Here is a 22,062-nt window from a genome sequence, read left to right on the forward strand (position 1 = left end):
GATCTGAAAAAGGGTCTTAAAAAAAAAAACTTGCAGCAGAGTTCTCCACAAGCCCCGGGTTCCTGTCCCCGGTAGATCTCAGAGCCAAAGCTACAAAAATAGTATATTCCATCCAGATAGAGTTCAGCCATTTCTGCAACATGGAAAGATGATGGAACCACTTGCAGATGGACATGAATGAACATATCTTTTGGTGTTTAAAGTTTGCTCTTGGGCCCGTAGGACTTTAGTTACACCACTGATTAGAGCCTCAGAGGAAGTCACATTACTAACTGGGTTCACAGCAGGAGGCACTATTACCAGTACATAAGGTGAAATCACAACGGGGGGCACTATTACTTAGTGAGACTAGGGGCATATTACTGGAGGGGGCACTGAAAAGTTCACTAGTGGTTGCAGCAGCAGCTTGATAGGTAGAGTAGGCTGAAGCAAGTTTTGGCTGCAAGAAACCTTAGTGGCAGTATGGGCCCAGAGAGATGAAAATACTATATTATATATTTATCCCAGTGTGTGGGGGGGTGACATTCGGAGTTTTGCTCTGGGGCTTTTTGGGTTCTTTGACTGCCCCTGCTTCTACTCGCAGACTGCTCACTTCATAGTTCCCTGTGACGTTGCAAGTTCTGGTCAGTAGACCTGCAGTCGGGCTGGGACACATCTGTAAAAATGTGCCCTTAACCCCTTAGTGACCACCCCATTGCCTTTCTACATCCTGTTTTGCTGGGCTTTAATCCCCGAGGGTGTAAAAATATTCTTCCTCTGGGGTTTAAAACCCCACAGGCTCTGGATGTGATATCTCGATCCTGTCGGTTACCGGAGGTAGCCAACAATCTGGAGCTGTCATGGGGGCTGCGGGAAGCCCTCCTCGGTCACATGATTGCTGGTATCCAGTGGATACCGGCGATCGCATTAAAGTCAATTAAAACAAAAAAAAAAGTTAAAGTTTCAGCTCCCCTTATGGTTCGAATCCGTTAGGGGAGCTGACGATACTCTCCCCATTCTCCATAATTTCCCGTAATGTTCTGGTCCTGCAGAACCTGACAATGGCATCTGCGCATGCGCACCAAACGTAATTACGTCATGTGCACACGCAGAGGGTCGGGAGGCCCGGGAAATGTAAAAACTCCCTGCTAGTCTGAGTAGCCGAGAGCATGGAGCTGTCACTGGCAGCCACTGTAAGCGGTTCACGGTCTCATGATCACTGTTATCCAATGAATAACAGCAAGCATGTAAAAGTAAAAAAAAAAGTTTAAAAAAAATAGAAAAATTCTTTCAGCTCCCTTTATGGATCATATCCGTGAACAGAGATGAAATTAGGTACCTAAATCCGGGGGCCTTATCCGCGAACCTTACCCCGGGTTCTGGGGGTCCGCAGTACACAGTTATTGCTCATGTGATTGCTGGTATCTAATGGATAACGGCAATCACGTAAAAGAAAAAAAAAACAAAGTTTCCCCTCCCGTGACGGATCCGAACCGTGAAGGGAGGTGAAATTACTTACCTGTGGCGATGCCGTCCGTTGGTATCTTTAACCGTGGACCTTTTTTCAGCTATGGCGCATGTGCCCATCGCCAAAATGGTGAGCGCAAGCGCAGAAGCCGAGGAGGGCCCGGGGAATGTAAAATATCCTTGCTCCTGGCTATTAAACGTAGCCAAGAGCCTGGTGCAATGACCGAGGGCCACGGTGAGCAGTTTCCGGTCACGTGATTGCCATTATCCAATGGATAATGGCGATCACGTAAAAGTTAAAAGACAGTTAAATTTTGATGCTCTGTTCGGTTTGGGCTCCAAAGGGTATGTTTCTGAACACGGGACAAATGGGGGTATCCATTTTGGGGTGCAAGTCGTCATTCATATGTGTGCTCTACAAAAAAGATGACACAACTGCCAAAAAAACAAAGTCATAATTTTTTCCTTCTGCTTTGCTTCGAATCATTCAAAAACTGTGTGGTCAAAATATGCAGTACACCCCTAGATGAATTCGACAAGGGGTCTGGTTTTGAAAATGGGGTAATTTGTGGGGGTCTTTTGTCATTTTGGCAGCTCAAGGGCCATACAGGTATGCTATAGGGCCTAAATCCCCTTCAAGCAAAATGTCTGTTCTGAAAACCACCGGCTGCTGCTTTCAGTTTGGGCCTCATTGTGCATACAGACATAAGATGAGTGCCACAATGGGTATGTTTTTGAACACAAAACCAACAGAGGTATCCATTTTGGGGTGCAAATCCTCGTTTTCATGTGCACTATAGAAAAAAATCCTGTCTTTAAAATGACATATTTGCAAAACTATCAAATTTTATTTTTTCTCCTTTTAAATTGCATTAATTCCTGTAAAGTAACTTTTTTTGTCAAAATACTCGTGACACCCCTCAGTGACTACATTAAGATGTGTATTTTTTTAAATGGGTATCTATCATTCTGTTACCTATGAGCCGTTGCTTTGCTTGGTGTGGGAAAACAAAATATTCCTCAAAATGTTAATAATTAATGTTAAAGGGGTTGTCCCGCGCCGAAACGGTTTTTTTTTTTTTTCAACCCCCCTCCCCCCCCCCCCCCCCGTTTGGCGCGAGACAACCCCGATGCAGGGGTTTACACAAAAAACAGGATAGTGCTTACCTGAATCCCCGTGCTCCGGTGACTTCTTACTTACCTGCGGAAGATGGCCGCCGGGATCTTCTCCCTCGGTGGACCGCAGGGCTTCTGTGCGGTCCATTGCCGATTCCAGCCTCCTGATTGGCTGGAATCAGCATGTGACGGGGCGGAGCTACACGGAGGCGGCATCCTGCACGAGCGGCCCCATTCAGAAAAGAAGAGGACCCGGACTGCGCAAGCGCGGCTAATTTGGCCATTAGCTGCCGAAAATTAGTCGGCTCCATGGGAACGAGGACGCTAGCAACGGAGCAGGTAAGTGAAAAACTTCTTATAACTTCTGTATGGCTCATAATTAATGCACAATGTACATTACAAAGTGCATTAATATGGCCATACAGAAGTGTATAGACCCACTTGCTGCCGCGGGACAACCCCTTTAAATTTGTACATATCCTAAATGGTTAAAAAGAAACCCGAAATGTGCATCCAGAATAAAGTAAATAGATGGAAACTATATCACCAAAGACTTCTATATTATGTTTGCACTATCGCTCTATTTTTACCGCCTAATTAAAGTACAATATGTGGCGAAAAAACAATGTAAGAATCACTTGGATATGTATAACCTTTACGGAGTTATTCTATGTAAAAGTGACACATGTTTAACAAACTGGACCGAATAATAACAAACCGGACCGAATAAAGGGGTACAGGTTGAGGGGCACTTGAGGAACAGTGACCACAATATAATCAACTTCCAGCTGTCATTCAATAAGAAGCCTTATCAGGAAGCGACAAATAAACTAAACTTTAGTAAAGCAAAATTTGATCAGCTTAGAACTATCAGCAACATTAATTGGGACAACATCCTCAAAAATATCAGTACAGAGGACAAATGGGGAAAGATTAAAAGTATCCTAATCACCTCATGTGAGCAGTTCATTCCCTTTTAAAAGAAAAGAACTTCAAGTGAAAGGAAACTAATGTGGCTCGACAAGACGGTAAGGGGGGCAATAAATGAAAAAAAGAAAGCGTTCAAACTACTAAAGCAACAAGGCAGCGAAGAAGCACTAAAATCGTACAAGGAAAAAAGCAAAATATGCAAAGATAAGATCAAAATTGGTAAGGAGGAGGCAGAAAGACTGATCGCCAAAGAGAGCAAAAACAACCCCAAACTATTTTTCAAATATATTAACAGCAAAAGGATTTGCACTGAGAGCACTCGCCCTTTAACAAATAATGCAGGAGAAATCATTAAAGATGATGGAGGGAAGGCAACCCTATTAAATAGTTTATTTTCAAGCGTATTCACAAACGAAAAGGAAATGCCACATGCAGTGGAATAAAATGAGCCCCTCACAAAATATCTCATACCTAACGCAGAAGGAGGTGCAGAATCGGTTAAAGATTAAAATTGATAAAATCGCCAGGCCCAGATGGAATACACCCAAGGATACTAAGGGAACTAAGTGATGTCCTAGCTAGGCCGCTATATCTAATATTTGTGTATATTATCAAGACCGGGGTTGTACCATTGGATTGGCGCATTTACAAAAAGGGGTCCAAAAGTGAGCCTGGTATCTACAGGCCGGTAAGTCTCACTTAAGTAACTGGAAAAATATTCGAGGGCTTCCTGAGAGATGCCATCGAAGAGTACCTCAGGGAGAACAACGGTATAACCAGCATGGGTTCATGAAGGGTCGATCATGTCAGACCAATCTGATCAGCTTCTACGATGACGTAAGCTCTAGGCTGGACCTGGGAGAGTCTATTGAACTTGTATATCTGGACTTCTCTAAAGCATTTGACTCTGTGCCGCATAATAGGCTGATATATAAAATGAGACAGCTCGGATTGGGTGAAAACATGTGTATATGGGTAAAGAATTGGCTCAGAGATAGAAAGCAGAGGGTGGTAATAAATGGTTCATACTCTGATTGGGCTACCGTCACTAGTGGGGTGCCACAGGGTTCAGTATTAGGCCCCATTCTGTTCAATATATTTATCAACGACCTGATAGAGGGGCTGCACAGTAAAATATCAATATTTGCAGATAACACAAAATTATACAATTTAATCAATGCAATGAAGGACAATGTACAGCTACAAATGGACCTAGATAAGCTGGGGGCTTGGGCAGAAAAATGGCAAATGAAGTTCAGTGTTGAAAAATGTAAAGTTATGCACATGGGGAGGAGAAACGGATGTCACCAATATACACTAAATGGGGTACTGCTAGGGAAAAGTGAGATGGAAAAAGACCTGGGAGTACTAGTGGATTGCAGATTAAACTGGAGTAACCAATGCCAGTCAGCTGCTGCAAAAGCTAATAAAGTCTAGGGGTGCATTAAAAGAGGTATAGGGGCGGTGGCCTGGCGGGAGAGGAGAGCAGTCGCATACACCAGCACTCCTCTGCACCCGGCGACTTCAGCGGCTGTTTTGGGGCGACACACCGTCGAGAGACACCTGAGGACCCGGCGATTCACTCCACCTCGCCGAGAGGAACAGTTTGAGCCCACCCACGGCCGGTTCCGTGGTAGAAAAAAATCTCGGCCCGCAGGCAGGCCTGAAGCCGCGGGCTAGAGTAGGAGAGGTGCCGAGACCGGAAGTGGAGAGGGGCCGCGACCGGAAGTGGAGAAGAACGGCCGGGAAGTGCCCCTGCTCACCAGGTACCACCAGCAAGAGACCTGTGGCAACTGGAAAAGAAGCCCAGCTCCCCCCTGCACGAGGTGGAGGAGGAGAAGACCCGGCAGAGACAGCAGGAGGTAGGATACGGGGAGGAGGAGGGAGAACAAGCACGGAGGATAACAAAGGAGGGATCACAGGGGACATAAACTGCACAACAAAGCCTGAGAAAAAAGGCACCCCTACCTCCTTCCAGCAACTCAGATACCCCCTCAGAGACTAGGCTAGTGAGCCACAAACCGAGGCTTTCCAGTAAACATAGGGGCTGCGCCGTGCAGATCTCTGCAGCTTCTGTGAAACAACACCACCACCTACTGGCAGCCCGACGTACTACAGGCCCCCAGTAAATCCATCAAGGCTCACAGAAGTCTACACTCCTTTACAATCCTTTGTATTACAACAAAGAGAAAAGAATCACCCCTAAACAATTAAGAAAACTGGAGGCGTGTCCTGACTTTCCTTCATGGCGGACGTGTTTCACCAGAGCTCCTGCACAAAGTGAGATACCCGAACCATCCAGTCACCCCAGACAACTAAACTCCCACCACAGAGCAAACAGCTACTCACCGGAACACCGGAGAGCAGTCTGAGAAGACGACCGGCAGACGAGACACCAGCAGAGAGGAGGAAAAAGCCGGCGGCTTGTTGCGGCCTGCAGACCACGTCACGCCGCTGACGGCGGGAAAAAGTGTCCGCGCTCCCTAAACCAACAGCGGGGTCCGCCGGGCAACTGCTACCGACCTCTACGGAGCAGACAACGCCCGCTTGCACACTGCATCTACCATACAACCGGCGGCGGGAGCCCCGACGACTGTACAAGGCCGGTGAGGCGGCGCGCGCCTCTGGAGCCTGCTCTCCCGCGACTCTCGGCTGACGGCAGAGCCAGGGACACTACTCTAGCCTCACGGTTAAGATAATCAGTGGGGACAGAATATCACCCTACAAGCAATAACAACTAAGCCACAGACCCCCCTGGCCCCTTGTCAGAGACGAAGACGCCATTAACCCCCCCTCCGCGGGCGGAGGCGCTCCTGTAAGCCGTGTGAATACCCCGACTTTACAAAGGAGCAACACTTTACAGTAAAGGCACAGCAACAAACTCTGCTGAAAGCTGATATAGGACTCCTAGAACGACTTGGGTGAGCCCTTTTCAACTCTGCTACACCCCACACAGCAGAGCCCACAACACAACAAATCTAAGAAGGCAAACTGCTAAGAGACACATTCCCTCCTGGGACAACCAACCCCCCCCCCCCCCCCCTGATTAGAGGACTTTACTATTACAACAGAAACTCTGCATACGGTCCACAGCAGTAGGAGTCCCCCACCACCTCTATTAACGACCTCTCCTGAACTCAGAGATAACAACCAACAACACAAATCCACTTTACTCAAACAGTCCTATACTGAATCGCACAAGATTTGGACTCTGCTGCCACCAAGTGGTCGTGAACAGCACTGCCAGAAGAAAAGACACAATCACTACAACTTATATATAAAGACCTCCCTAACTCCAGCAATAACGTCAAACGCCACACGCGCTACACAAACAGAGCGCTGCACACATCCCATCGGAAGGAGGGGGTGACAAAGAGGGAGTAGGAGAAAAGAAAAGGAGGAAAGAAGAAATAAGACACTTAGGAGCAAAAAGGATGACCTCCTTTTAATGCACCCTTAGCCACACAAGACTCTACACGGTGGCTAAACCGTCAAGTGGACCCAAAAATCATCACCAACATCCTGAACAGAAAGGGAGGGAGAGAGAAAAAGACGAGAGAGAAGAAAGCCATTAATAGCGCAATCATGCGCCCCACGCAAACACAAACCAGACAGGGGAAAAATTCCCTACCCCCACAAACGAGCACAAAAAAACCTTCAAAATCACAAGACATCTCTGCTTCCTCAGATGAAAACTCCCGCTCTTCAATAGAGGATTCACAAAACTTATCACAACCAAGCAGCGGAGATCCAAACCCGAACCGAAGCTCTACAACGAGCCCTATGCCCAATATCCCAGAAAATCTTTTAACTCAGATAGAATCACTGCTACAAAAAGAACTGTCCAAGACCTCTTCAGAAATAACAACAAAGCTCTCTGGAGAAATTCGAGAACTCAGCCAAAGAACAATCGCCCTCGAAGATAGGATGGACAACGCCACCGTAGTTCTTGAATCCCATGAAAAAGACATAGAACAGCTCCATGATGAAATTCACTATCTACATGACAAACTAGAAGAAGCAGAAAACAGAGCTCGTCGCGATAATATACGGATCCGTGGAGTCCCTGAATCGATAAAAGATCTTCAATCAACAATAACTGCACTATTCCAAGAGCTCTGCCCCAACATTTCAATCGACAGACTGGAATTTGACAGAATCCATAGAGCCCTGAGACCACCAAACCCTAACGGGCCTCCCAGAGACGTAGTGCTCAAGCTCCATTTTCACCGCACTAAGGAACAAATAATGCGCGCAGCTCGTTCCTCCCACAAACTAGTCTTCCAAGGATTCGACTACCAACTATATCCAGATTTGGCCCCCTCAACTCTCTCGAAAAGGAAAGCACTTAAGCCCTACCTACAAATTCTACAAAGAGAAAAAATACAATATAGATGGGGATTTCCATTTAAATTGACTTTCTCTTACCAAGATAAAGTACACCCGATACTATCACCAGAAGGAGCCCGACGATGCTTTAAAGATTTTAACATCCAACAACCACCACAACCGAACTCCACAGACTTACCACCAACCTCACCATCATCCTCAAGGCCCACCTCCGAAAACAAGAGAAAGAATTCAACAATCCCTTGAGACCAACACAGCTGACCGACAAGGACTCCACGAAAATGAAGCACAGACGCAAGTAACCGTAATATATCTGTGAATTACCCCTCCTGCCCCCCCCCCTTTTTTTTAATTATTTTTATTAATCCCCTCCTCCTTCTCCCCACTTTATTTATCTATTAATATCACTTTTCCCACACCATCACCCCCTAACCTCCCACTAGGTCCACTTGAACCATCTCTCCCCAAGAACTATTACTTCATAACCCACCCGTTCTCAGAGTCGATGTGGCTACACCTCTGAAAACCACCCGAAAATATGAGACTCTTTCGGCATGCTGCCATTAAGACAGCGAAGCCTACAACCCTTAAAACAAATGTCAACAGTTGGCCATTACCTGTATGTTCTCCCCCCCCCCTCCTCCCCCCGACCCCCTCTCCCGCGGGGTGGAGACCCTGAGACAGCTTTTTTTAGGTATAAATCTCACTATTTGCCATGGATTTAAAAATAATATCCCATAATGTCCAAGGATTTAACTCCCCTCAGAAACGCTCAAAGGCATTTCGATACTATAAGACCAAACGAGCAGATATAGTCTGCTTACAGGAAACCCATTTTTCCCCCAATTCAGCACCACGCTACCTATCCCCCCAATACCCAACATTTTATTCAGCAAATGCATCTACTAAAACAAAAGGAGTAACTATCTGCTTCAGCAGATCAGTCCCTTTCTCACACTCCTCAACAACCACGGACCCTGACGGCCGTTACTTAATCTTAACAGGCTCTATTCAAGACGTACCAACAACCTTAGTCTCCTACTACGCCCCAAACTCGAGGCAAATTCAATTCTTCACAAAACTATTTGAAATAGTGGAAAGCATTAAAATAGGCACTGTCATTCTCTGCGGAGACTCAAACTGTATAGTTTACCCGGATCTGGATAGGAACTCCACCACTCTTCCAACTCAATCACTAATACCCCAGCACTCCATTTCCCAAAAATTTAAATCCCTCCTCCAACAAAACCGCCTTGTGGATATTTGGAGAGAAGTAAACCCAACCACAAAGGACTACACACACTTTTCAGCCCCACACTCACTTTATAGAAGAATAGACCATATCCTGGTTCCTGACACATTCACGCCTCAAATACCACAATCAAAAATACTTTCAGTCCGCTGGTCAGATCACAGCCCAATGTCCATCTCTTGCAATTCCCTAATGTCTAAACTAGAGATGAGCGAACGTACTCGGATAAGCACTACTCGTCCGAGTAATGTGCTTTATCCGAGTACCGCTGTAGTCGGGGCTAAAGATTCGGGGAGCGCCGCTGCTGACAGGTGAGTTGCGGCGGGGAGCAGGGGAGAGCGGGCGGGAGAGAAGGAGAGAAAGATCTCCCCTCCGTTCCTTCCCGCTCTTCCCTGCAGCTCCCCGCTCCGCGGCGCTCCCCGAATCTTTAGCCCCGAGTACAGCGGTACTCGGATAAAGCACATTACTCGGACGAGTAGTGCTTATCCGAGTACGTTCGCTCATCTCTAGTCTAAACCCACAAACACATCTTGGACCCTTAACGACTCCCTTATCTCAATGCCCGAAATAATAAACTTACTAAGGCCACAAATGGAAGAATACTTCCAAATAAATAGCCCTTCCGTCTCCTCTCCTGTCTCCCTCTGGGAGGCCCATAAAGTAGTCATACGAGGCCATTTGATACAAATGGCAGCACGCCGTAAACGAGAACGCCTAGCATTACAACTAAAACTAGAACAACAAGTCTCTCAATTAGAAGAAACTGCCAAAAAACACCCAACTAAAAAAAACCTTCAGGCACTCTCACGCGCCAAAACTGAACTAGACCTCTGCCTTACAGACATAATAGAAAGGAAACTACGATGGTCACGCCAACGGTTTTACGTCTTTAACAACAAACCCACTACGCCACTAGCACGTAGACTACGTACACAACCAGACACAACATCATTCTACAAACTACGCACAAACCAAAATACAATAACGGCCAACCCAATTACTATAACTCAAGAGTTTCAAAAATTTCTAAAGAAACTTTACTCCCAACAACACGCCATCCCACAAGAAGAAATTACTTCTTACCTACAAGAAATATCCTTCCCCAGACTAAAGACAACAACTCTTGAACACTTAGCTTCTGAGATCACCCACGAAGAAGTGATAAACGTCATCAAAACAATTAAGAGCAGCAAACGACCAGGCCCAGACGGCTTTTCCGCCCCATGCTATAAGAATTTTTTCTCCAATCCTAACCCCCCACCTAGTAAACTACTTCAATGCAATAAAGGAAGGTAACCACGTCGGCCAAACAGCTCTACTGGCCACAATATCTATGATACCGAAACCAGATAAAGACCCACTAAACATTCAAAACTATCGTCCCATATCTTTAATAAATGTCGACGTAAAAATCCTTACGAAAATTCTTGTGGAACGCCTGAACACAGCCCTCCCCTCAATAATAGGAGGAGACCAAGTAGGTTTCGTCCCTGGTCGACAAGCCCCTGACAGCATCAGAAGAATCACTCACCTCACACACCTTTGCAGGACTAGAAAAATCCCAGCGATGCTCTTATCCCTCGACATCAACAAAGCTTTTGACACACTGAGTTGGGACTTTCTGTTCTCGACCCTTGAACACTGGGGGCTCCCGGGCGGGTTCCTCTCCTGGATCCGGTCACTATATACTCACCCTAAAGCCTCCGAACGCTACCGAGTCTTTTGCTCGGATACATTCCGGATCTACCGGGGGACTCGCCAGGGCTGCCCACTATCCCCCTTACTCTTTATCATGGCCATGGAAGCATTAGCCATCAAAATTCGAAACAACACAAACATAAAAGGAATTGAAATAGCTTCAGTTCATCACAAACTCTCAATGTTTGCTGATGACCTACTCATGCTAATAACTTCCCCCCACATCTTCCTACCTAACCTTATGCAAGAGTTATCCAGATTCGGGTCAATATCGGGTTTAACCATTAACCAAACTAAATCAAAAGTATACAATCTTACTTTACCCCCCGAAACATTAAACACACTCCAGGGGAACTTCCCCTTCCAGTGGGCGACGGGCTCCTTGGGCTACCTGGGCATCCAACTAACGAACGATTACGCATCTCTATATGGCCAAAACTATATCCCTCTCCTCCGTAAGATGAGGATACTTCTGGAAAGCTGGAGTCGCTATCACATTTCTTGGATAGGAAGAGTTAACGCATTGAAAATGACACTCCTTCCTAAACTACTATACTACTTTCGAGCACTCCCGATTCGAGTACCTGGCCACCTACTAAAGACTCTCCAACTAATATCCCTCCGATTTGTGTGGAACGGAACGATCCCGAGAGTAACACGATCCACCTTATACAGACACAGATGGAGAGGAGGTCTGGGAGTCCCAAACTATTTAAAATACTACCAGGCGGCCCAAGTGGCCCTTTTTCATTCTACTCACAACACCCCACTATGGGTATCCCTGGAGGCCACGGAAATACACCCCCTCACAATAGACGCCCTGCTATGGACCCCTCCCAAATATAGACCAACAATCACTAACCCAATAGTCAACCACTCCCTCCACATATGGGACTCCATAAAATACTCGGGGAAATTGATATCTCCCCACTTACCCCTTGCGCCACTAATACGCAACCCTATGTTCTTACCAGGCAAGGAGTCGCCACAATCATTCGCAAACTGGACAATGTCAGGTCTCACTAAAGTATACCAACTATATACGGCAAATGGACCAATTTCTTTCCCCTCATTACAAGAAAGGCACAAAATACCATCATCGGAAATCTTCCGGTATTTCCGGTATTTGCAAATAAAACACTTTATTTCCACTCTTCTCAAAAACGTAGACTCCCCACTAACCTTAACACCATTTGAAAGACATTGCTACAAAAACCCACATGCGAAAGGCCTCATATCAACGATCTACTCAGATCTAATACATTCCTCCTTCCGAACACAACTCCCATATACAACCCGATGGGAAAGAGATCTCGGAAAAACCCTCTCAGAGGAGGAATGGGCCCAGATATGGGACGCCACCAACAGTAGCGCTAGAAACATATTAATGATGGAAACATCCTTTAAAGTCCTATTCCGCTGGTATCTAACCCCAGATCGCGTTGCCCACGCGATCCCCGGAAGGTCTCCCAACTGCTTTCGTGGATGTTTAACCTCAGGAGACATGCTTCATATCTGGTGGACTTGTCCTAGAGTGAAAAGGCTTTGGATTAGAGTCTACTCTCTAATATACTCAGTTACAAACTACAACATCCGCAAGGACCCCTGGGAGGCCCTCCTAAACAAACGTATAAATAACATCCCTTCTGACTCCAGAAAACTAATATCCTTTTTCTTCCTAGCCACGAAGCAGGTAATTGCACACTCATGGCAAAAAGCCTCGTTAGACTTCACCGAAGTTAAACGTAGACTAGACTGGTACCTAACAAATGAAAAACTAACCTCCATCTTATCTGACAAACACGAAAAATTCCTAAAAATATGGTCCCCATGGTTGGAATATTCACTTCCCTCACAAAACAATAGGTTCCTGCCCTCACTATAAGAGTTACGAAATAGAGAGGGAAATAAACAAACAAAACAATAAAAAGGGGAAAACCTTCTCAACCAACTGAAAGCTACACTGTAGCAAAACACATGGACCAGGACTGTCTCTGGCAATCTTCGCCCCGCGGGAAACACCCAAGCTGTCCCTGTCACCACCCCCCCCCTCGTCACCTCCCCTACCTTGTCTACCCCTCATGTTCTCCAACCCCTTCTACATCACCAAGTTGGGCCCTGGCCAGGCCGATTATTCTATACACTGTTTCTCTTAATGAATACTGCAAATTAAGACTGAGCTGAGATACTACAAAAAACACCATGCTAAAGGCTCTCTGGTGTGCATCCCCTCAGTCTCCTCCATTTCATTGTAGACACTGCTTATTGTAAATCTGCATGACTGTACCACTTTTCAGCGAAATGTCTACCACTTTGTTGTAAAATTGTAAAACCTTAATAAAATACAAGTTAAAAAAATAAAAAAGAGGTATAGGGGCAAAGGACATTATTCTTCCACTATATAAGGCACTTGTCAGGCCTCACATGGAATACTGTGTACAGTTCTGGTCACCGGTGCTCAGGAAAGATGTTACAGTGCTGGAGGGGGTTCAAAGAAGGGCAACTAAACTAATACATGGAATGACGGGACTGGAATACCCAGAGAGACTATCAAAATTGGGATTATTTACCCTGGAAAAAAGTTGGCTAAGAGGTGATCAAATAACTATGTATAAATACATGAGGGGACAATACAAGGATCTCTCCCACAATCTGTTTACACCCAGGACTGCGACGATTTTATCGCCAACACAGAAAAGGGTTCTTTACTGTAAGAGAAGTAAGACTGGAAATCTCTGCCTGAGGATGTGGTGATGGCAAAATCCATAGAGGAGTTTAAAAGGGACTAGATGTCTTTCTGGAGGGAAAGGATATTACAGGATATAAATCTTAGGTTATTTGTTAATCCGGGTATACAGGCAGATAGGAACTATTAGAGGTTGATCAGGGATTAGTCTGATTGCCATTAGGGAGTCGGGAAGGAATTTTTCCTCCAAAGGGGCTAATTGGCTCCTGCCTCTTGGGTTTTTTTTGCCTTCCTCTGGATCAACAACATAGGAGGATAAACAGGCTGGACTAGATGGATATTGTCTTCATTCAGCCTTACATACTATGTTACTATATCAGATTTCCAAAATTTGACCTGGTCATTAAGATGAAAACAGGCTTGGTCACTAAGGGGTTAATGTGCTCGTCTGAAACTGGTCATATAAAGAGGAAATATAGTCGCTGAGTGCGAGTTGTGCCCGAGAACTCAGATTGGACATCGCATGGACACATATGGACTGTGTGCTGCCCCATGCTGGCAGGCAGTAGACATTGCATGTCCGATTCTGGTCCATGAATCAAACCAGAATAGGACATGCTGGGAGTTTTATCATGTCCATGTTAATAGTATCCAGCTTGTACTAAATTACCTGAAAGCACTGCGGAATAAGTTGGCTATACAAATAACACGATTTATTTATTCATCAAGGTCTATGTCTCCATCTTCGGTATTTAACAGACAGATAGCCGCTGCAAAGAGATCTGGAAGGTTGAAACGTTGCCTATATATTTGACTATTGGAACAATAAAGTTTTTTTTGCTTTAACGAAATCCCTATAACCATTTATGCTGCCACAGCACACTCTCTATTTTACTACAATTTAGGAGTTGAAGGTTCACAGCTCCCTGGTTGGCTCTGCATACTTTTCTCCCAAAAAATCCCCCCCCCTTCCTTATTGGGTCAAGGTGTGAGTGCAGCTGGGCACTCTACTTTTGTTTGGACTCCATCTTCGGTATTGTGATCAGTGCTGGTTACATCAGATTAAGAGTCAGTCAGTGTAAAAGGACCCTTAGTACTGGAGCTGGAAAACCATTTCTCCCTTATCAGTATAGACCTCATATAATAAATAGTAGTTCCCGCTCACATAGGGGTGTTTCATGTCCGTGCCGTAAATGCCCATCCTGTGATATCACCTATAACGGTATCACACTTCATCCATATTTAGTTTGTACTCTGGCTGGATGGGGGAATATATAGCGGAAACTGACAGATCCCAGAGCTTATAAATCTACACAACTATCTGCAGCCGCTGACCGAGGAGAATCTGTGACTCCACTCTGCTGTATTTAGTGGTTACTACTCACCTGGGCGGTTACCTGTAGGAATCCCCTCTTTACACCGCTGATCGCCCCTCACATTTGTCTCTGTAGTATTAATATTGGTCAGATCTTCATCCGGATACAAAAGCTGTGAGACAAATATTGTAAAAGTCAGCAGACGGTTGGAGAAGTCGTGTGGAAGGTTTTACATGACCAGAAAAGATCACTAATCATCATAACGACTAAAAATGACCTTAATGCAAAAATAGAAACAATTTCAGCTGCCCCACAATAAACACACTCTGACCCGTCCCCCGTGTGCCGGCTGAAGCGTTGATGTATTGGATCTAAAAATAAAAACTTGGATTTTATCATGAACATTCTTTGAAGAATTATTGGGTTCCTACATGCTGCTTTACCATCACCTTTAAATGTATGGCCAAAAATGACCTGACAGCAGCAGTTATCAGTCATGTCACAGTGGATGCCCTTTTTAGACTACATCAGCTCCTTCAAGGGATTCTGTCACCAGCTTCATGAAGTTTGACTTAGAGGTCATCTGCAAGTCAAACTTCAAAAAGCTGGTCCAAGCATCATCCTTCAAGCATAGACACTCGCAATCTGAGTGCCATGAAGCCAGGAGTTCGGGAACGTGACTCTGCAGCCTCCGATTGGCTGCAACGATTACCCGACTTCCTGTGATAGCACAACAAATGCCAGGACCACAGCGGGGCTGCAGCATTGGATCCCAGTGGTGATGGAGGGGTAAGTACCACTCAGTTTATTATTTTATATTACACATAGCCCTATTAAAGGGATGCTGTTCTGTAACTGGATAACCCCTTTAATCGTTCAATGATGTAAACATTTCCTTCACTTTCAATATCTTCCTAGTTAATTCTTAGTCATGAGAAGAACCAGGTAAGGAATTCTTTATTTTCTGACATTATTATAATATAATTCAGAGCTTACTTATCCCCACCATATGTCTGTGAAGTTATTTTGGTTTGTTCCAGAGTTAGTTGTCTACAGAAGGTCCAATAGGAATCCTCTTGTCCCAGTGGGTTATGTTCTTACTACAATGACATTATTTGAAGGTTCCCAAGAGATTCCTTTAGCTTTATCTCTCTCTGCCCAAAGCGGTGTTCCATGTGTCCTCAGGAATAGAGGAAAGAAAAACGGACAGTGAGTGCCATTGTCACTGGGGTCAATTTTTCTTCCCTTCTTCAAGAGACTTGGAGATTTGGACAGGGGTGGGAATTCAGAGAAAGGAGGCAGCGTCTCCTGCCGGAAAGTGAGACCTATTATTTCTTTATGTGCTCTTTTAGACATATGAATGTGACATTGATTGAGATAAGCTGAACACAATGATGCTGGTCAATGAGAGCAAAGACTAACCAGTAGCTTTCTGGTGGCTTGACCACGAGGGTCTTACAGGTGTCCATGGTTCTCAATTATGATACAGGATTGGGGTCCTTGGGGAAGGCCGAGTAATGACATTTCTAATTGGGCACTGTGACTACCAATGTGAAGTTGTATGTCCTTATGCAATGAACTAGGATTATCACCCTGGGTCATTCAGAGGTCGAAGAAAATTGTCTTATGTTCTAACCCCAGTGAAATGCAGAAGTGACAGTCTGGTTAGTGATTAGTCTGGTTAGGGTTTCCTGCATATAAATAGTGCTCAAATCTAATGAGACACACAGTGCTAATCAAGGTTTTATTTAACCTGCCAAGCTGCCACTATGATCAATAAGAGACCCAAGTAATAAAAAACCATTAACTGCTTCAATTTCCTGGTTGTTGACCTTTATGTGGACTTCCTTGATGGCAGTGGGCACGATCTTTTTTTTGTTGATGTTCAGGTGAAGTCCCAGCTTTTTTACTTTCTTATTTTAGCTTTAAAATCAGAGTTTCACATGCTTCACTGTCTCAGCTACCAGAGTTGTATCATCTGCGTACCTTAGATTACTGATGGTTCTTCTATCAATTTTGAGCCCAACACCCTGATAATACAACGGCCTCATGGTAACTTTCACATAGAGGTTGAAGAAAAAAAGGAGAGAGGATGCATCCTTGTCCTGTGCCCTTTTTGATCTTGAACCATTCTGTATCCCCATAGTTGGTTCTCACTGTGGCTTTTTGATTGCTGTAGAGGGACCTGAGCAACGTGATCAGGTGTGCTGGTACTCCTACCTCCCTTAGTGCTTTTCAAATCTTATGATGCTCAATGCAGACAAAAGCCTTAGTGTAATCAATGAAGCACAAGTAGAGCTTCCAAAGAGAAGACAGCAAAGACAACAAAAATTTCCTGAACACCCTATAAATGAACCTTGAATTAGCCTATAAGAAGGGTCACATCAGGGAATTATTTGCCATTGGGAAACAGGTGAAGAAGCCTTTCTCTTACCGCCAAGCAGCAATATGACCACGATAGGAATGAAATCGGTGACCAGCAAAACATCAAGAAGAGATGGAAAGACTATAAAGAAAAACTATATGCTCGCAGTGACCACCCAGAGGAACATGGGGCCGAAGAGGATCTGGAACCAGACCTGCTGGGAAGTAAAGTGGGTGAGGAGGCAGCTACCAGACAGCAAAGTATCTGGCATCAGTAGAGTCATTGTAGAGCCGCACTAACAACACTATGCCGGACAATCTGGAGGACCTGTATATGGCCAAAGCATTAGAAAAGACCAGTTTTCATCTCCCTGCCTAAGAAGGGCGATGTCAAGGATTGGAAACTGTAGAACAATCGCTCTGATTCCTAATGCCAGCAAGGAGCTTCTAAAAGTCATTCAGAAGTGCCTGGAGTTTCTTAGCAGTTTTTCTTAGTACCTCTAGCTGTGAATTGTAGGTCACCATGGATGTGGAGTACTTATATTCTAACATCCCATGCAAAGATGGACTGCCTGCCTGCCAGGCACACCTTAAGGCCAATAGGGTTGCCTCTGAATCGTTGTTACAACTCACAAGATTCATCCTCACACATAATTATTTCTTCTTTGGCAAAGAGATATTCCTGCAACTCATTGGAGCTGCCATGGGCAGTAGAATGGCACCAGAATATGCCAACCTTTTCATGGCAAAACTGGGGAGTGACTTTCTGGCCTCCTGCCTCAGCAAACCTACTTCTGCTACATTGATGACATCATAATCATCTGGACCAACACTGAACAAGAACTAATAAAATTCCATGAGATTCAATGCATTCCCCTCCCCCCCAATAAGCCTGACATTAAGCTACTCTTATACAGAGATCCACTTTTTGGACACCACCATAGAAATTTCAAACAGACATCCATATACCGAACATCAAAAGATCGGCCCATATACCTTAAGATGGGACAGTTGCAATCCTAAGCACATCAAATAGTCCATCGTCTATAGCCAGGCCATCAGATAACACCGGATCTCCTCCAACTCAACAGACAGAGAGGAACGCTTACACAATCTCAAAAAGACATTTTAAAATCAGGGCTACAATCCCACCTCAATTGATGACCAAATCACCAGAGCCACCAGGATACCCAGGAATCAACTACTCCAATACACAGAGAAAGAAAAAAATGGGCGTGTGCTTCTAGTAGTGACCTACAGTTTACAGCTAGAGGTACTAAGGAAGACTGCAAAGAAATTCTATCATACCCAGACTGCTCACCATCCTGATAGCTCGTCTCTGAACTTGCTTCAGTTTATTGATGACTTTTTTAAATTGGGGTACCCAGAACTGAACACGGGATTCCAGATGAGATCAGACCAAGGAAGTATAAAGGAGTACAATTACCTCAAGTGATCTAGACTCTATGCTCCTCTTAATCCATCCCAGAATTGTCTTTGCCTATTTTGCTGCTGCAACACACTGTTGACTCATGCTCAGTATGTGATCTATTAGTATACCCATGTCTTTTTCACATGTGCTGCTGCTTAGTCCAATTACTTCTATTCTGTATGTGCTTTTTTCATTTGTGCTATGCATTTCTCCCTGTTAAACACTATTCTGTAAGTTCCTGCTCACTGTTAAAGCTTGTTTAGATCTTTTCGAATCTTCTTTCTCTCTGTTCAGTTAGCTATGCCTCCTAACTTTGTCTTTGAGATATTTGATCAGTTTTCCCTCAATTCTCTACTCTATATCATTTTTTAAAATGTTGAAAAACCCTAGGCCCAGGACAGAGCTTTGTGGCACCCAAATTGAGACATTCTTCCAATTGTATGTGCACCCATTCATGACCACTCTTTGAGTGTGATCACTCAGTTAGTTGTGAATCCACCTAACAGTTGCCTTGTTCATTCTATAGTTGGTCATTTTGTGAAATGCTTTGCTAAAGTCAGGATACTTTATCTACCGTATTTCCCTGATTAGCCCAGTCTGTGATTGTGTCATAGAAGGAAATTAAATTAGTCTCGTATGATTGGTTTGTTACAAACCCATGCTGGCTCTGGTGAATTACTTAATTCTCATCCAAGTTCTTGCATATATGGTTTTTAATAATTTGTTCAAAGATCTTTCTTGGTATGTAAGTTAGGCTCACAGGCCTGTAGTTACCCGGGGGTATGTAATTCTGTTTTTTGAAGGCAGGGACGAAATTTGCCCTTCTCCAGTCTTCTGGGACTCATCCTGTTCTCCAGGATTTTTCAAATATTACGGCGAGTGGTTCAGCAGTTACATCTGTGGCTTCCTTTAGTATCCTAGGATGTAGTTCATCTGAACCTGGAGACTTGAATTTATTTCATTTAGCTAAATGTTCCCTCATCATCTCTCTACTTGGATAGCCTGCATTATTTTATTCCTCCAATAGCACAGGGAAGATAAGTTGATGTTACATCTACTTTCTTGAGGGAAAATAGATGAAAAATAGGAATTAAAAAAAAGTTCAGCCTTCTCAACATCATTTTAAACCAATTCTTTAAACACCTAGTACTTAATTAACCTCAACATATATCTGTGTGACATTATTTTGACTAACTGTCCATAGAAGGTAAAGTGGGAAGCCTCTTGTCTGACTGAGTTATGCTCTAACTACTCTGACAGCCACATAGCTGCAGGTCTAAAAGCCGGATATAGATATTAGATGGCGGCTCGATGACACCTCATTAACATCATGATGAGGGGTAGAGGGAAGAAAAATGTTTTTTTTTGCCGAAGTAATGCTTTAAAGGAGATGTCCCGCGCCGAAACGGGTTTTTTTTTTTTTTAAACCCCCCCCCCGTTCGGCGCGAGACAACCCCGATGCAGGGGTTAAAAAAACCACCCGCACAGCGCTTACCTGAATCCCGGCGGTCCGGCGTCTTCATACTCACCTGCTGAAGATGGCCGCCGGGATCCTCTGTCTTCATGGACCGCAGGGCTTCTGTGCGGTCCATTGCCGATTCCAGCCTCCTGATTGGCTGGAATCGGCACGTGACGGGGCGGAGCTACACGGAGCTACACGGAGCCCCATAGAGAAGAGGAGAAGACCCGGACTGCGCAAGCGCGGCTAATTTGGCCATCGGAGGGCGTAAATTAGTCGGCACCATGGAGACGAGGACGCCAGCAACGGAGCAGGTAAGTATAAAACTTTTTATAACTTCTGTATGGCTCATAATTAATGCACAATGTACATTACAAAGTGCATTATTATGGCCATGCAGAAGTGTATAGACCCACTTGCTGCCTCGGGACAACCCCTTTAAGGAAAAGATAAAAACATTTTTTAAATTATATAACTTCTAGCCATGTTTTCATCTTTAGAAATTTCAATTTCAGTGTTTACTTTCGGCTTGTTGAGTTGTGAAACTTTCAAATAATGATCAAGTTTTAGCAAAAGCGGACCTTGATCATTCTTTCCCCAAGGCATTCATTTAATGCACACACAAACTAAAGGTCCCAGGCCAAATCAGGCCTGCTACCTCATTCACAGTCTTACAATTACCATAAGCCCTTTGAAGGCAACTATAATGCTGATGTGGCCCTTACTGACAATGAATTTGACACAATTGATCTAATGTTTTTGGTCAGCGGTAATCCTGCCATCTCCACCGGCCTCATCACACAAGGAGAAGACATCTAATAAGACTGATGACAAGAGCTTCACAGCCTGCTACAGATCAGAGGGACATCTCCACATACCTGGTGGTCCTGTGGAAGAAGAGGACGGGGACATCTCTCTGGTGGGCTTCTCTTACTGGATGGAACTGCAGGAAACACAGACGGACACTGAAGTCATTCTTTACATACAGATAATAAAGTACCCGTGTATTTAGTCCTGTCTATTACCTGGTGATGGGAGCGGCTGGCGGGGCTCCATCATGGCGTCCTTGTACAGATCCTTGTGTCCTTCTAAATACTCCCACTCCTCCATGGAGAAATAGACAGCGACATCCTGACACCTTATAGGAACCTGACAACACAATATACAGTCATCACCCAGAAGCCTCCAGTGCTGTTACTGTATAATGTCCCAGCATTCCCTGCAGCGTCACCTCTCCAGTCAGCAGCTCAATCATCTTGTTGGTGAGTTCTAGAATCTCCTGTACATTGATGTCCTCATGTATCAGGGGGTGAGGTGGAGGCCTTGTGATTGGGCTCAGGTGATTTTCCATTTCATCACATGCAGGGACCCGACTGCCATCACTAGAGGTCTTCTTCACTACCGTGTAATGCTGTATATGGAGAGGCAGTAATAAATATCACTGCAGACATTCCATCATCTCTCCAGTAACACCATGTATTATCACCATAGATATGAATGATGTAATGTGACATCATCAGAATCCCTCACCTCCCCATTTAGCTGGAAGAGTATCTCTAGGGTGAGATTTAATACACTCTTCGCCATCTTGTTTCTGTCCTGCTCCTTCTTTGATGAATCGATTATAAAGGAACCTGAATGTAAGGAATATGAGACAATGTAAAAATCACAAAAAGACAACATCAGAATAAATTTACTGGAGATAATAAGGGGAAACATTTAAGAGGGTTTTCCCGTTACTTACAAATTGCTTTACAACCCCTGTGTCCTTCCTGATTGCTGCTGACCAGGACATGTGACTGCTGCAGCCAATCACTGGCTATAAAAGGTCAGTGCTATGGCCAGTGATTGGCTGAAGCAGTCACATGTCCTGGTCAGCAGCAACCAGGAAGGACAGAGGCATGTCATGGGGAAACCGATTTAAGGAGATATTAAAAGGAACCTGCCAGAGTTTTATGAAGTGCGAACTACAGGCAACACAAAATCCTGACAAGGTTTTCCTCACCGGGATCA

The 22,062-nt window shown here is 44.6% G+C and overlaps 1 protein-coding gene across 2 annotated transcripts in view; it reads right to left on the bottom strand.

Moving 5' to 3' along the window:
* The window catches only part of LOC136629129 (zinc finger protein 585A-like), an 80,289-nt gene that overhangs the window by 52,906 nt on the left and 5,321 nt on the right, over positions 1–22,062 (bottom strand). The window contains exons 5-9 of one of the 2 annotated variants that reach the window (XM_066605276.1): positions 21,580–21,683; positions 21,281–21,460; positions 21,075–21,198; positions 20,928–20,992; positions 14,864–14,966 (exon numbers count right to left, since the gene is read on the bottom strand). The exons of the other annotated variant lie outside the window; for it this stretch is intronic. Of the exons in view, the coding sequence (XP_066461373.1) occupies positions 14,864–14,966; positions 20,928–20,992; positions 21,075–21,198; positions 21,281–21,460; positions 21,580–21,683 (576 nt within the window). The remainder of the gene's footprint in view (positions 1–14,863; positions 14,967–20,927; positions 20,993–21,074; positions 21,199–21,280; positions 21,461–21,579; positions 21,684–22,062) is intronic. 2 annotated transcript variants of the gene reach the window in all.

Source organism: Eleutherodactylus coqui, chromosome 5 (genome assembly GCF_035609145.1).
Source record: "Eleutherodactylus coqui strain aEleCoq1 chromosome 5, aEleCoq1.hap1, whole genome shotgun sequence".
In the NCBI taxonomy this organism is placed as follows: Eukaryota; Metazoa; Chordata; class Amphibia; order Anura; family Eleutherodactylidae; genus Eleutherodactylus; species Eleutherodactylus coqui.